The sequence below is a fragment of the Mesoplodon densirostris genome, chromosome 9, assembly GCF_025265405.1.
Source record: "Mesoplodon densirostris isolate mMesDen1 chromosome 9, mMesDen1 primary haplotype, whole genome shotgun sequence".
NCBI classification, from domain to species: domain Eukaryota; kingdom Metazoa; phylum Chordata; class Mammalia; order Artiodactyla; family Ziphiidae; genus Mesoplodon; species Mesoplodon densirostris.
This window is the reverse complement of record NC_082669.1, coordinates 112,434,631-112,452,009: the sequence shown is the minus strand read 5'-3', so window position 1 is coordinate 112,452,009 and position 17,379 is coordinate 112,434,631. Positions and strand designations below refer to the sequence as shown.

General features: G+C 38.5%; 1 protein-coding gene across 3 annotated transcripts in view; it reads left to right on the top strand.

Moving 5' to 3' along the window:
- LMBR1 (limb development membrane protein 1) overlaps nt 1-17,379 on the top strand; it is a 143,433-nt gene that overhangs the window by 8,004 nt on the left and 118,050 nt on the right. For all 3 annotated transcript variants that reach the window (XM_060107561.1, XM_060107560.1, XM_060107562.1), the window contains exon 2: nt 17,195-17,267. In XM_060107561.1, coding sequence (XP_059963544.1) covers nt 17,195-17,267 — 73 coding nt within the window. The remainder of the gene's footprint in view (nt 1-17,194; nt 17,268-17,379) is intronic.

Sequence of the window (17,379 nt, the reverse complement as noted above, 5' to 3'; positions counted from 1 at the left end):
ATGGTTTTGATTTGTGTTTCCCTGATGATTAGTGACGTTGAGCATTGTTTCATGTGCTTTTGGACATTTGTATATTTTCTTTGAGGAAATGTCTATCTAAGTCCTTTGCCCATTTTTGAATTGGGTTGTTTTGTTGTTGAGTTTTAGGAGTTCTTTACATATTCTGGATGTTAATTCCTTTGTGATTTGAAAATATTTTCTCCCATTCTGTGGGTTGCCATTTTAAAATCTATTTATAGTGTTCTTTGGTGGACTAAAACTTTAAATTTTGATTTAGTCCAGTTTACGTATTTTTTTGTCATTGTTGCCTGTGTTTTTGGTGTTATATCCAAGAAATTGCTAAATTCAATGTCATGAAGATTTTTCCTTATGTTTTCTTCTAAGAGTTGTGTAATTTTAACTTACATTTATGAGGTCTTTGATCTGTTTTGAGTTAATTTTTGTATGTGGTATAGTGTTTAACTTTTAAATGCTCATGTAATAATTTTACTTTCTCTTTAATATTATGAATATATCAGAATTCTCTTGTCAGTTACTATAATGATTACATTTAGCTGCTACTATCAACTAAATGTAATGATCGATTTCCTTTCTTCCTTTTGCTGTCTTTTTTCCTTTTCCTTTTGGACTTCAGGTACACAGAATTGGATTATTTTTAATCCTTGGTTCACACATAGACTTTTCATTTGTTTGTCTGTGACCTGCTTTTGATTAACCTGTTTTTAAATAATATACACACATGAACCATCACCCAGGATTCTAAAGCATTGACTCTAGCTTATTAATACCCATCAGGAGAGCTGAAACATTGACAGTAATTTATATGTACCTATTTCTTACGCTGCCATAGTTGCACAGCAACATTTGTCTTTCAGTACATCTGTTCTTTGGATACATTTACTTAGATATCTTCAAAGTGGTTATCTTACATTGATGCCACTTTCACCAGTATAGTTAAAATGATCACAGATTAATACACGAGTGTACTAAAAAGTCTCCATAATCCCTTCACTAAATTAATAAGAAATAACACTTATCGAGTACTGACCAGGTTATGTTATTTGACGATAACAACCCTGTGAAGTAGGTACTGCACAGCATCTGTCACAGTGTGCGATAGAGCCAAAGTTTGAATCCAGGCAGGCTCATCCCACAGCCTGTACTCTGTTTACAGCCTATAAGGTTTAAACCTCCACCATGACAGGGTTCAGTGGCATCCAACTAGGTCAGTTACATAAAATGGAGAGTTGGCTTACTGTAAGGCTGATGAAAGGAACAAGGAGAGCCTATGAAGCTAGCTGGCTGGGAGCTTTGGGGTCTGGCTGCATAATCTAAATTCTTCCTTATCCTAGTTGTGGACAAAACTCCCTCACTTGGCTGTAATGTATTTGGGGACAATTCTAGGGTTGACTGGGACTTTTACAACAGTAGAGGTTTTAGGACCCTGCCATTTATTTGGCTCCCTTTTGGCTAAATAGGAGTGGGGAAAATGGGGGTGCCAGGGATCATCCTCCACCTGCTGCTTCCTTAGGTGAGGTTACCTGCCTTTTCCTACCATGGTCTTGCCCTCACCTCCATGGTTTACTCCTTGTGCTAGAGCTTAAAACTTTAGTCCTTTTCTCTTGAGAATGGGGGTTGCGCAGAAGATTGAGCCAATCACCAATGTTGTACATAAATTTGGAATTAAGTTGTCTGGGGATCCGTAGTCTTTTCTGACTTTTGTCATTGTTCTTCAGCCAAAGACCCCCAGGAGCACACTTGTAGTTGGATCAGTCAGGTTTATTGCATGTTACAGTGAGGGAAAATGCATACCATGGGGAACTGTGAGGCATCTCAGTAAGAGAGTATTAGAAAACAACTTTTAAAAATAGGATTTGGGCTTGTGTTCGGTGATTTGGGAAGAGTTAATGGAAGTGAAATGGGGCTTTGATCTGTATTGGATGCTGTTAGGAAGCAGAGATAATTCTATGACTGGATATCTTAATAGATCTTATCTTGAAGGAGAAAGATTTGAGTGAGGCTAAAACTGCAATTGGTAAAGATGTAAGTCATTCTTACTAGCCAGTGTGGGGAAATGTTTGGTCATTTTTATGATTTAGACAGTGTTCATGTCTCTCATCTTTGTTGAGGCATGACTACAGAGTGGTCTTATTCTTTATCCATTATGGTCATAGAGTGGCCTTCTCTGATGTTAACGTTCTCTGAAGTTGCTTATTTTCGACGGGAGAATCATCAAGTCCTAGCTGTGAGTACCTGGCTGTGAGTTGCTAGCCAGTTTGAAGATTGCTTCAAGGGCTATCGATAGTAGCAGGCCAGGTCCCAGATGCAGGGGATGCTTTTCCCTGTCTTACTGTGGTCTTAAAATCTTAGAGTGGATGGTGGAGTAAATATAAATCCAATAGCCAATATATATGGAGATGATTTTACAGTATTGGTGAACAAAGAAGAATGGGATAGAGGTATAGAGGATTCTTTGTATTTGAGTTTGCTGAACCTGAGTTAAATCAATTTCCCTTGGTAGGCAGTACAGTGGCCCATAACGATGTCCACGTGGTGTTCTCTGGAGCCTGTGAATATGTTATCTTAGGTGGCAGAAGTGCTTTGCAGATGTGATTATGTTAAGGGGAAGATTATCCTGGATTATTTGGGTGAGTGCAGTCACAAGGGTCCTTATAAGAGGGAGGCAGGAGGGTCAGAGTTTGAGAAGATGTGACGACAACCAGAGGTTGGAGTGATGTACTTTGAAGGTGGAGGAAGGAGCCACAAGTCAAGGAATGTGGGTGGCCTCCAGAGTCTGGGAAACACAAGGACATGGATTTTCCCTTAGTGTCTCCAGAAGAAACTAGCCCTGCTGATACCTTGCTTTTAGCACAGTGAACCCTGTGTTGGATTTTTGACCTCCAGAACTATGAGGTAATAAATTTGTGTTAAGTCACTAAGTTTGTGGTAATTGGTTGTAGCAGCTTTGGCCTGTGCTGTACTCCTTGTGGGTATACATCACCTGTTTCTAGTCTGTACTTGAGGTTAAAGGGGACTGAGGCATTCCTCATTATACTTGAGATGATTTTTCCTTTTTCCCTATTCTTTTCCTTCTTAAGTGACAATTGGAAGTATATTTCCTGAGATATGTAGGCATCCAAAGAATGTCATATCCTTTCAGCATGATTTTTAGTGTTAGTCTTCCTTTTGTATCCAAGCCAAAATTATGCTGTAGGATAGAGTATAAATCCTTTGAGAGCCATATGTTTTTGTTTTATTCTCCACAGTGTCTGTAGTAGATATTTGTAGGTATTCACTCATGATAATGTTAGGGCTTTGAAGATTATATGTAAATATAATATTACAGGTCAATTTCCTGAAGACCTTGGTAGTAAGATAATCCAGGGAACTTATGGCGTTATAGCAAAAAAGAGACATGAGGGAATAAAGTTCAGAATTTCTTTTTGAAATCCCTTATAAATGTTTTAACACTTAAAACAACTCAGAAAGGACACCGAATAAAGACAGAAAATTCTAATTTTACGCTGTTAGTATCTATCATCCTTTGTGTGTTAGAATCTTTCAGGATCCACTTCCCTAGAATATCAATGGAATTCTTGTAAATGCATTTTGGATTATTTTGAATAGTATGTATTCTGAGAAGTATTTCTTTATGGCTCTCCCTCTGTCCAGATGTTTAGTGTCTTTCTGCTTTTTGACTTGGAGTTTTTAGCTTCTGAGACCCTACTCCTCACTGTCATTCCACTGGCACTGAAGAACTGTGTCTGGAGGTGGGAGAGGCTTTGGGTGACCTTTTCTAGTCACTGGGCATAGAACCCTAGCTCTGCCCTTGAGGACTCCGTGTCAGAGCACTTGTTACCTTTTATGTGCTTGTCTTCCTACTGCCCTCACAGACTGTGGTGGGTGCCTTCCGAGGTGTCTTTGTAAAAACCATTCCTCTCTGTCTTCCTACTTGACGTGTTTTTCCATTGCCGATCCATCTCCACCAGGACTGTGGGGATGCCAGAATTCTTGGCTTTTGAAAAGGTTTGTAGAAATAAATTTGTGTAAACTTGAAATTGCATGAGGGGAACTTAAAGTTGGAGAGGGAATACAATATGTTTTTTCCTTTGTGGCTCTTTGCGGCAGGACTCATGATAAAACTCATAGTGCTTTAGTTGTGTGGGCCATAGACTCTCAAGATAGGAATTTTTGAAGTTATTCTGATGTTCAATTAAAACAGTTTTTCTACGTGTGTATCTTCTTGGGGGCTTGGGTTTCAGGAACATTCTACATATTCCTTAAAGTAGGAGTTTTTGACATTAAGAAGTCATTTATCTAACATTATTTTAGTTCTTCTCAAATTTACTGTGTCTGTATCTTTCATAGAGCACCATAACTAAATAAGGAATTTTACAAAAAGCTGGGCATCTAGGACTGCAAACAGTGTTTGTTTCACCAACATGGTAATTCGTGAGATGGTGATTTTATGGGATTGATGTTGTATGTTTTAATATCAGATGTATTATTGAGGCCTATAACTGTTGCTATCCCTCGTCTAATACTCTTTCAGACCCCCAGTTTTAACCATTAGGCTCTATTGAGAGCCTGTGTTTCTCCCTACTGCACTGCAGTACTGGAAGCGGAACATGGAGGCAGATTTGTTGGCCATGGATTGGGCCAGAGTAGGCTCCAGTCATATCTTGGCTGCTTACTAGCTGTGTGGTATTGGGCAAGTTGCTTAATCTCTTGGAATCTTACTTTCCTTGTCTACAAAACTGGGAATTACAATACCTACCTCACCGTTGTGAGAATTACATGAGGCAGTGTTAGGAAGGTGCTTGGCACAGTGCTGAACACCTGATCATACAGGATTTGTTGTTTCTGTGGACTTTAGTTAAGCTTGTTCAAGAATAGATGATTTTTGAACTAGTTTCAGTGTTCTACTAGTTACCAAGAGCACTTGATGTAGCTTTGTTAACTTAATGTCTAGATGTTAAAAGAGCAAGGTGATGGGAACTTTTTTCTTCATATTCATATTCTGTACTTGCTCTCCAGGAAGTTCCATGCAGTGGTTTTCAAATTTGTTCCAGGGCTAGCCCAGTGCAAAATTTTTGGGGCCTAGTGCAAAATGAAAATATGGGTTCTTTGTCTGAAAAGCAGGAAGAAAATGCAATTAGATGTACTAAAATATAAAGCATTTTCCTTTATTCAGTGGTTTTTCCCCAACTTGTCATTTTTTTTAATATGCTATTCAATGTTGTTTTAAGTAAAAAAATTAAATTTTATTAGCATGAATTTCTTTTTGGAAATTTATTTTTTATTTATTTATTTTTGGCTGCGTTGGGTCTTCGTTGCTGCGCTCGGGCTTTCTCTAGTTGCAGCGAGTGGGCTTTCTCTAGTTGCGGTGTGTGGGCTTCTCACCGCGGTGGCTTCTCTTGTTGCGGAGCACGGGCTCTAGATGTGCGGGCTTCAGTAGTTGTGGCTCAGGGGCTCTAGAGCACAGGCTCAGTAGTTGTGGCGCATGGGCTTAGTTGTTCTGCGGCCTGTGGGATCTTCCTGGACCAGGGATTGAACCCGTGTGCCCTGCATTGGCAGGCGGATTCTTAACCACTACACCACCAAGGAAGCCCTATTACCATGAATTTTACCATTCATCTTGATATGGTGCAATACAAGTTTTAAATGCAAATGTAAGAGCATTTGACTCATATGAAATCACTGAAATTGTACAATGTACATTTAGTAGTTCATACATGTATGTGTATTTTGTTCTTGTCAGAACAATGGGAATGCTGCACAAAACCAACTCAACTGTTTTTTAAAGTTTTATTGAGATATAATTCACGTATCATACAGTTCACCCATTTCGGTGATTTTTAGTATATTCATGAATCGTGCAGCCATCACCACAATCTAATCATAGAACATTTTTATTATCTTAAAAAGAAATATTATACCCTTTAGCATTTCATTCCCCATTTACCCCCGAATTCTCCTCCTTCTAGTTCTAGACAACCACTAATCTACCTTTACCTACTCTGGATATTTCATATTAATTGAATCATGCAATATGTGATTTTTTTTGGTGTCTAGCTTCTTTCAATTAGCATGATGTTTTCAAGGCTCATCCATGTTGTAGCATGCATCAATAGTCCATTCTTTTTTATGGTCAAATAGTATTCTATTGTATGGATGTGCCATGTTTTATTTATTCATTCTTTAGTTGATGGAACTTCAGGTTGTTTCCACTTTTTGGCTCTTATGAAAAGTGTTGCTGTGAACATTTGTGTACAAGTTTTTGTGTGGACATATGTTTTTATTTCTCTTGGGTGGAATTGCTAGGTTATATGGTGATAACTCTGTGTTTAATATTTTGAGGAACTGACAAACTGTTTTCCAGAATCATGGCACCATTTCACATTTCTACCACCAACATGAGAGTTCCAGTTTCTCCATATTCTCTTCAACACTTGGCATTAATGGTCTTTTTGATTTTTAATTATAGCCATCCTGGTGAGTATTACATATTATCTCGTTGTGCTTTTGATTTGTGTTTCCCTGATGCCTAATGATGTTAGACATCTTCCTGTATCCTTATTAGCCATTTGTATATTTTCTTTGGGGGAATGTGCCTATTCAGATTCTTTGTCCATTTTTATTTAATTTATTTTTTAAATTTTATTTATTTATTTATTTATTTATTTATTTGGCTGTGTTGGATCTTTGTTGCTGTGCACGGGCTTTCTCTAGTTGCAGCGAGCGGGACCTACTCTTTGTGGCAGTGCACAGGCTTCTCATTGTGGTGGCTTCTCTTGTTGTGGAGCATGGCCTCTAGGTGTGCGGGCTTCAGTAGCTGTGGCACATGGGCTCAGTAGTTGTGGCTCGCAGGCTCAAGAACACAGGCTCAGTAGTTGTGGTGCACAGGCTTAGTTGCTCCGTGGCATGTGGGATCTTCCCGGACCAGGGCTCGAACCCATGTCCCCTGAATTGGCAGGTGGATTCTTAACCACTGTACCACTTAGGAAGTCCCTGTCCATTTTTAAATTGAGCTCTTTTTTAAAATTAAAAATTTTTTTTTGTTTTTTTGACCATTTTTAAAATTTAAGTATAGTTAGTTTATAATGCATTAGTTTCAGGTGTACAGCTAAGTGGTTCAGTTATATTTATCTATCTATTTATCTATTCTTTTTCAGATTCTTTTCCATTATAGATTATTATAAGATATTGATTATAATTCCCTATGCTATGCAGTACAAACAAAAATTAAGGGAAGTTGTTGCTAATAGACCTGCTTGACAAGAAATTTTAACAGAAGTTCTTCAGAGAGATGAAAAATTATTTAGGTGAGAAACTCAGATTTACATAAAGAAAGGAAGAGTATTAGAGAGGAATCAACTAAGGGTAAATAAAATCTTTTACTCTTGATCCAACAGGTAACAGTTTATTGAAAGTAATAGCACCAGTGTTTCCAGTGATTAGCTTGTGGGTAAGTGAAATGAATGACAGTGACGTTATAGGGACAGGAGGAAGGAATTGGGAAAACTCTGCTGTAAGGTATCTGCACTACCCATGAAGCAGTATAGTATTGTTTGAAAGTAGATTTAGAGTAGTTGTAAATGTAAATTGTAAACTCTAGGGCAACCGATAAAAAAATTTAAAAAGAAGTGTAACTGATATGCTAAGAGAGGAGAGAACATAGAATCATATAAAATGCTCAGTTAAAACCAGAGATGGCAGAAAAGGACTGAAAGACAAAAATGGAAACAAAGAACAAGGTCAGTGAATAGAAAATAGTTAAAACTATGATAAATATTAAAACAACAATATCAGTGATCACTTTAAATGTGAATGGTCTAAATAAATCAATTAAAAGACAGATGATCAGAGTGGATTAAAAACCCCAACTATATGTTGTCTATAAGAAATCCACTAAATGTAAAGATACAGATATATTGAAAGTAAAGGGACACAGAAAGATATACCATGCTAACACTAATCAAGAGAGAGCTGGAGTATCTGTGTTAATTTCAGACAAGGTGGACTGCAGAGCAAGGAAGACTGTCAGGGCTAAAAGGAGCAATATATAATGATAAAGGGTCAGCTTTCTAAGAAGGCATAGCAATCCTTAATGTGTATGTACCTAACAACAGAGCATCAAAATACATGAGGCCAAAACTGATTGAACTACCAAAAGAAATGGATGAATCCACTGATATAGTTGGAGACTGCAACATGCCCTCTATTGGTAATTGGCTATATATATATATATGTATATATATATATATATTTGAACTAAATAACACCATCAGTCAACTGGATCTAACTGACATTTACAGACTCCTTCATCCAACAGCAGCACAGTGTGCATTCTTCTCAAGCTTGCATGGAACATTCACCAAGATGGACCACCTTCTAGGCCATAAAACACACCTTAAACTTAAAAGGATAGAAATCATACAATGTCTGTTCTCATACCAGAGTCGAGTTAAATTACAGATTAGTAACAGAAATATAGCTGGGAAGCTCCAAAGTAATTGGAGATTAAACAGTACACTTCTAAATAACACATGGGTCAAAGAAAAAGTCTCAAGAGAAATTTAAAAATATTTTTAAATGAAAATGAAAACACAGTTTATCAAAATTTGGTGGGATGTAGCAAAAGCAGTGCTTAGGGAGAAATTTGTAGCATTGAATGGATATATTAAAAAAGAAGAAAGATCTAAAATCCATAATCTAAGCTTCTACCTTAGAAAACTAGAAAAAGAAGAGCAAAGTAATTTCAAAGTAAGCAAAGGAGAAGTGATAATAAGAAACAGAGCAAAAATCAATGAAACTGAAATCAGGCAATAAATTTTGAAAGTCCTCAAAACCTGGGCTTCCCTGGTGGCGTAGTGGTTGAGAGTCTGCCTGCTGATGCAGGGGACACGGGTTCATGCCCCGGTCCGGGAAGATCCCACATGCCGCGGAGTGGCTAGGCCTGTGAGCCATGGCCGCTGAGCCTGCGCGTCTGGAGCCTGTGCTCCGCAACGGGAGAGGCCACGACAGAGAGGCCCGCGTACCAAAAAAAAAAAAAAAAAAAAAAAAAGTCTGCAAAACCAAAAGCTTGTTCTTTGAGAATATCAGTAAGAATGATAAACCTCGTGCTAGGCTAACTAAGAAAAACAGAGGGAAAACACATTACTAATACCAGAAATGAAGGAGAGGCCCTTGCTACTGATTCCGTGGGCATTAAAAAGTTACTAAAGGAATATTATGAACATTCTGTGCCCACAAATCTGAAAACGTAGATGAAATGAACAAATTCCTTCAAAGATACAATTTATCAAAGCTCACACAAGGAAAAGCAGATAATTTGAGGAGGTCTATATCTACTAAAGAACTTGAATCAGCAGTTAACCTTCCAAAAACCAGTGCCAGATTGTTTGGCTGGTGAATTCTAATACATATTTAAGGAAGAAGTGATACCAATTATCTGCAGTCTCTTACAGACAATAGAAGAAGAGGGACTACTTCCTAACTTCTTCTATGAGGCTAGCATGACCCTACTACTAAACAGACGAAGACATTGCAATAAAAGGAAACTACAGACTGATATCGCTCATGGGCATAGATGCACAATTCTGCAAGAAAATATTAGCAAATTAATTCCAACAGTGTATGAAAAGAATTATACAAAAGTCACTTAATGTAGTCCATCACGTCAGCAGACTAAAGAAGAGATATCGTAAGATCCTATCAGTAGATGCAGAAAAAGCAGTTGGCGAAATTCAGCATCCATTTCTGATAAAAACTCTCAGTAAACTAGAAATAGAGGGGAGCTTCCTCAACTTGGTAAAGAACATCCACAGAATATCTATAGCTAACATCATACTTAATGGGGAGAAACTAGAAGCTTTCCCACTAGGATCAGGAACAAGGCACGGATGTCCCCTGTTAGCCCTCCTTTTCAGCATCACTGGAAGTCCTAGCTGAGGCATTAACAAAAGAAAGGGAGATAATAGGTATATAGATTGGGAATAAAGAAAGAAAACTGGGGAATTTCCTGGTGGTCCAGTGGTTAGGACTTGGCGCTTTCAGTGCCGGGGTCCGGGTTCAGTCCCTGGTGGGGGAACTAGGATCCTGCAAGCTGCTCAGCGTGGCCAAAAACACCAGTTTTTGTTCTCAGGTGACACACCAAGGAGTCAGTAACAACAAAAACCTGCTGGGACTAATAAGAGATTACAGCAGGGTTTCAAGATACAAATTAATAAACAATAGTCAGTTGCTTTCCTGTGTATGAGCAATGAAAACTTGGAATTTGAAATTAAAAACACAGCACCATTTACATTAACACACCCCCATCCAGAAATGCTTAGGTGTAAATCTAACAAAATATGTTCAAATCTATATGAGGAAAACTACATACTCTGATTAAAAAAATCAGAGATCTAAATTAATGGCAAGATCTTCCATCTTCATGGAAGATCTTCCATCTTTAATATCATTAAGAGGTCAGTACTTAAGTGTTTATTGCATGGGTAAACTTGATAGGAAATAGTTATAAAGCAGCTTAATTTTCTCCCACTGCTGCTTGCAAGGATGCTTTGTTGCATCTTTGTACCCTACGCCTCATGACAACTTGGGGCTCATCTTATAGCTTTATAGTCACTTTCACATATTGAAAAATTGAGTCCAATCTAATCTAAACTTCCATCTTTTATCCAGTTCTAAGTGTCTTCCCTTTGCCCTGATCATACCTGACTGAGGCTAAGGAACCAGCAGTGGGAAGGGAGTGTGATTTACTCAGTTTGTTTTAAAATTATTTATCTAGGCACTCAGCAGGATTCAAGAGATGTACAAGATCATTCCTATTTGTGTTAGTACCTCCGATATACCTAAAGTATATTGTATGTAATACATAGTTTAGGGGACAAGTTTTATTTACATGAAACATTCAGTAGAAATCATTGCTGTGCTAAATTTGTGAAGTCGGAGTTTGTGGGGATTCAGAAGGAGGGAGGCTATGTGGGTAGAATGGTTGTGATTGGGATGAAAGAGCCCGAAGGACAAAGGGCGAGTGACAGCTGGCTTGTGATGCCCGCTCCTCTCAAATAAAGCTGTTCTTCCTTTATGTTTTTCTGGAGTGGGTTTCAGAAGGAATTTAAAGAACTTTTTGCTGGTGACTTGCCTTGTAAGAAAATGCAAGTCATAGAGTCTGAAAAATCTCAAGAACAAGTAATAAAGTGTAATATTGTAGGCGACATTAATGAACTAGAAATTTGCTGTGTTAGTCTTGAAAGATGGACTATTTACCCCTTGTTAAAGGTCTCAGTGTTATTTTTTTGCAAGGAAATATTCTTTTTCCTTTATTGAAGCACAAGTTGAAAGACACGGGGCAATTTAGTGTGGTAGTGCTAGTGACTCTTAGGAGAGTGGATATCAGCATGTGTTTTGTATTCAAATTAATTGTGGAAATAGAGCACTGGTAATTTTGTCTTCTCTCTTTTGAAAGGTGGTACGTTGCAATTACAAACAGTAAAACAATGAACATCTTTATATATATGTGTGTGTGTGTGTATATATATATATATCCTTGTGTACATATGCAAGTATATCTGAAAGGAATGCTTATAGCTACTAGCAACAAGAATTCAGTGTGTTTTTAATCAGATTTTTATTTTTCTATAAAAAGTTTGGAGGAATGATGTTTTTATACATGCTGCAACATGGATGAACCTTGAAAACATGCTAAGTGAAAGAAGCCAGACACAAAATGTCAGATATTGTATGATTCCTTTATATGAAATATCCAGAATAGGCAAATCCCAAGAAACAGAAGTCAGGTTAGTGGTTGTGAGGGGCTGGGGCAGTGGGTGGCAGAATATGGGGCACATAGGGGTATAGAGCATTCAACATGGTAACATTTATTTATTAGAGCATTCCTAATACTTAAGAAATTCACATTTATTATTATGTATTTGGTTTGGGTTTACTTTTTTATTCATGGTGAATTAAATTCTTTCAACTAAAGTAGTGTTTTATTTTTCCTTGCATATTCAGTTTTAAAAAGTGTCGTTTGGTTCTGTGTTTTTGGTGCATAAAGATTATTTCCTCATTGTGGATTATACCATTGTTCACAAAGTGCCCCAATTTGTCTTAGCACTTTTTGTCTTAAATTCAGTCTTGTCTGAGAGAAAAAAAAATGACAGCCTAACTTTCTTTGTTGTTAGCATCTGCTTGGTATATCTTTATTTATCCTTTTGCTTTCAACCGTCCCAAGTCACTTTATTTTAGCTATATCTTAGTCTGTGAGAGTTTTCTTTTGACAGTTTGATTTACAATTATGATTTTAATATGTTTCATCTTTAGTTTATTATCTTATTTTTGTAACTATTTGTGTTCTGTTTTTTAAATTTATTTATTTATTTATTTATGGCTGTGTTGGGTCTTCGTTTCTGTGCGAGGGCTTTCTCTAGTTGTGGCGAGAGGGGGCCACTCTTCATCGCGGTGCGCGGGCCTCTCATTATCGCGGCCTCTCTTGTTGCGGAGTACAGGCTCCAGACGCGCAGGCTCAGTAATTGTGGCTCACGGGCCCAGTTGCTCCGTGGCGTGTGGGATTTTCCCAGACCAGGGCTCGAACCTGTGTCCCCTGCATTGGCAGGCAGATTCTCAACCACAGCGCCACCAGGGAAGCCCTATTTGTGTTTTCTTGTGTTTTACTACATAGTCTGGCTCTTAGGGTAATTTAAAAGAATTATAATTTTAATTTTAGTTATTTTGTGGTTCACTTGTAACTTTAAAGGATACTCAACATCTCAAATTTTTGATTTAGCAACTTTTAAATAAAGCCAGGTTTATTGGCTCTGCTGTGGAATGAGATTATTGACTCAGTTATAGTTTACTTGTCTTCTCTCCCAGGATTTTATTAGGAACGTGTTACTGGTAGCTTTCCTTAAGGCCATTTGTACCCATCACTCTTATGATATTTATTCCCTGTGGTCATCTTAAATTAGCCGAAGCCCATCAGCCTTAAATGAAAAACTTGTAATACAGTTTGATTATAAGGCACTAGTTTGAATTTAGGTTTAAATCTTATACCTGGAATTTAAGAATATTTGCTTTTAACAACATATTTTAGATATATTATAGGTTTTTTCTGACCTCTGAAAGTAGAGCGTCCTAGGAAACCTTTCCTGAGCTGAAATGGCACAAACTAGAGAAGCAGTTACTTTAGGACCCGTCTTGCTCACAGATACACAAAATCAATTGAGATGAAGCACAGGTGCTCACAGATACGGCTCACAGCTGTAGCACCTTGATGCTGAGATGCTGAGTGTGGTTCCGGGAAGGAGCTTGGCGGGCAGCTCTCACTGCTGGGGTGGGTGCTGCCTCTGTAACGCTTGCTGCACAACACACTGAGCTGAACGAGATTTTCGCTTTTTGCCTTTTCTTGGTAAAAGTGAAAATCCTCTTTGGATTTTGTTTGGTTACCAAAAACAGGTACTGAAGTGGGTCTTTCTAAAAAGCGAAGTGGTGTAAAGCAAACTTTAGAAATACCTGTATTAGGTTACTTGTGACTGGGTAACTTAGCTCCCAAATGCCTGGCCATTCTTGATCAGCATCAGGACTAAAGCCGTGTGGCCCCCAGTGAGGGCTGAAGCACTTGCTTTGGGTCAGCTGGCACAGAGGACATGCCCCCTGTGCTTCTGCTTATGGGCTCTGGTAGCCTTGTTCTTCCTTCCCTGACCAGGAGAGAAAAGCTCAGTCTTTTCAGAAAACCGTGAGAGCCCATCCTCTCCCTTTTTATCAGCTGTACCTCACCTTTAGTGGTGGGGAGCTGGAATGAGTTCCTTCTTTATTTGGTTAGGAATTTCCTTTTGCCTCCACTGAATGTAGGAGAATAGGAGGCATCATTATGCTTGTTTTCATTTTACATCTCCCCGTGGGTCTGTCTCTCTGATACCGATATGCTGCTCATTTAGAGAAGGAGCACCTGCTCCTACTCCCATCTTTGGAACTAGAAAAATGGTCTAACTAGTTCTGTGATTTTTTTTGTTGTTCCAGTCTGGTATAGTTGTATGTTTATTTTCATAGTAGGTAGCTCATATTTCCAAATTAGTAATACTTACACTTGTTTTTATAATTGTTAGCCTTCTACTCTTAGATGGCTTGCTTTCCCATTAGTCTTTTCCATCTCATGCCATGCATTTTGGTTCCTTGATTTCCATTTGTCCATTAACTTTCATGCCTTCTCATCTACCACTTCTGCACAAACTCCTTGGAACTCCTGAAACTACTCTTCTCCACCTTTAATTACTAAGTTAAAAAATCCTAAAACATGCTTTAGTCACAACTTTGTATTCTTCCAGCTTCCTTGGTCAAGTACTTTTATTACAGCTGCTTCTCTACCAGGAACCTCAGTTGATTGGCATGTCCACTCCTATCCATCACTTGGGTTCACTTTTCTCCCAATCCACTTAGGTTTCATGGCCCATTATTTCACTCACTCTTGCTAATACCCTAAACCAGTGGTTCTCAAATAGTGGTCTAGGGATTTCTGGGGGCTGGTGGTTCAAACCCTGGGAGCGGATGAGGTTAACTATAAAGAGCTTGTGGAATGAGAATAGATTTCTGGCTCCGCTCAGAAATCATAGAGAAGAATAATGTTGAAAGGCTGGCAGGAAGAGGGGAGCTAGTGATGGAGTCTGGGAGAATAACCAGAGAAGGAGGAAGATTGCTGACATGCAGGTTGCTGCTTAGAGGGCAAGTGAAATTGTGAAAGTGTAATTTGGCTGTTGGGACATCACTGACCACTGCCAGAAGCACCTTGAGTGGGTCAGTGGGCGTGAAGTCAGATAAGTGGTTGGAAGAGTGAGTGAGTGGTGGTGAAAAGTGAAAGTCCACAAGTGTAGGCTGTAAAGGGGAGGAGAGAGAATAGGTTATTTGTTAGAATCATCAAGCCTGTGATAGTTCTTGGGGACTCAACCTACATCTGCCTCAGCATCTAAGAATCAAGCTCTTGTGTTGTGTTGTATAGCATCATCAGGCTTCCTGCATTGCTTAGAGTCTTGGCTTGAGCTTGCCTGGAACTTTAAAGGCCGTTTCATTTCCCGTTGCCCCTCACTTCTGTTGTGTTTCTCAAATCCATTTATTCTCCCATTCTCCTGCTTGCCCCACCCTCATGTGTAACTCATTTGATGAACTTCTCTTTCACTGAGAAAATAGAAGCCATCAAAAGATAAAGTCTTTGTGCTTCTACCACCATCTACTTACTCACCTGCAGAGGGACTCAAATGTTCTCTCAGTTCCTGCTTTTCCTCCTCCTCCTTCTTTTTACTCTGGGTAAATTTTTGTATGTAGCCCCTCAACTTGAGCACGTTTCTTCAGCGATTCTCTCTTTCTTTCTTGCATCAGAAGTAAGTACTGGATTATTTCAACCACTATATAACTTTTCTCATCTTAAAAAAACCCCTCTCAGCAGTCCCTTTTCCATTTCCTTTGCTGCCCTTTATCATAAAACTCCTAGTAAGAACTGTCTATTTTCATTTTGCTCCAAGTTTTCTCCTTGCTTAATCCATTTCAGTCAGGTTTTTCCCTCCACCCTTGCAGAAAAACAGCTCTTGTCAAGGTCACCGATGACCTCCATGTTGCTAAATCCAGTTGTCAGTTCTCAGTGCTCATCTTACTTGGCCTTTCAGCAGCATTTGACACGGTAGATAATTCCCTTTTCCTAGATAAAATTTCTTCACTTGGCTTTCAGTACGTCGCTCTCTTCTTTGCTGCTACTTCTCAGTCAGCTTTTGCTGATTCCTTCTCTCGAGTTGGCTTCTAAATATTTGAGAGCCCAGGACTCTGTTCTCAGACTTCTCTTCTCTGGCTATACTCACCACCTACAGTGGAAATCTCATCTAGTCTCATGGCTTTAAATACCATCTATCTGCTGATGACTCTTCTTTTTTTCCCCCTAGCCTGGTTCCTTCCCCTGAGCTGTACACATTTTTATATCCAACTGCCCATTCAACCTCTCCACCTGAGTGAATAATATATGTTTCAAATTCAGCAATGTAAACTCTATTCTTATTTCTACCCCCAAACTACTCTTCTTTTGATCTTCCCTGACTCAGGAAATGGCAACTCTGTCTTTCTAGTTTCTCAAGCCAAGAACCTTATGTTTATCCCTACAAGTCCTGTCAAGTCTGATTTCAAAACATACCCAGAACTTGATAACTTCTTAACACCTCCACAGCCCAGGTCTAAGTGACCTCTCCTCTATATTATTGCAGCAGGTCCTAACTGGTCTCCCTGCTTCCATCATTTCCTTTTTCTAATTTATTTTCCACACTGTAACTAGAGTGAGCCTTTTGCAGTATGTCAGATCATATCACTACTCTGCTCAGTGGATATTTACTGCCTAGTCCATGATCATTCTCAGTCATATGGCTGCCAACCCTTCTTCAGAAATCCATGCATAGGGGTGATCCCGAGGCTTTATCATCACCTGGAATGGTTTCATTTGAGAGTCTTCAAAATATTTCTACCATGGTCCACAGCTCCATTAGGCCTTTATCTAAAGCACACTTGATCTTTGACTATACTGAGATCTCCCATTCCTTCACCCATCCTTTTTTGCTTGCCATCCCCTAGATCTGATAGAAATTAAAAGGAATTTAATATTAAAAAAGTATCTTGTTCAACTGCTGTTCGTTTTGACATGTGGTTTAATTATTGAATAATCGCCCCCCACCCCCACCTTGATTTGTGAGGCCTCGTGTACAACCACCTGACATGAATTTTTATATGATAGAATCTGTTTCATTGATCTGTCAAGTTTTGGTGTCAGCACACTCTTTAAATGTTTTTGAAGCTTTATATTAATAGTATGTTTTAATATTTAGTAAGGTTAGTAGCCTCTCATTGACTTTATTTTTCAAAATTGTTGGTGATGGTCTGGTTCTTTATAGTTCCATATGATTTTGAAAACAACTTGGTCAAGTTATGAAAAGCAAAATGTCCATTAGGCTTTTTTTCTGGAATGGTTTTAAACTGGGCTGACTAGTTTGTATAAGTTAATATTTCATAACACTTTTTATTAGCTAAAATTTTTACTTTGTAATAGATTAAATTCTTTTTCCCTATGAATGCCAAAGATATATCCTGTTACTTAAAAAGATATGCAAAAAATGAATGATCTGTTAAATTTGTTAAATGATCTTTTAAATTTGTTTTGTTTCAGATCTGTTTCCTTCTCTTTGCCATTCTCTACATCGTCTCCTACTTCATCATCACAAGATACAAGAGAAAATCAGGTTAGTAGAACATTGTTATTAAAGCTTTGATTCTAATGCCAAGCGGTCTAGGCATGGTCCATGGCTATATGGTGCCCATCGGCATAGTTAGTATATTCAGTATGCCCGTGAT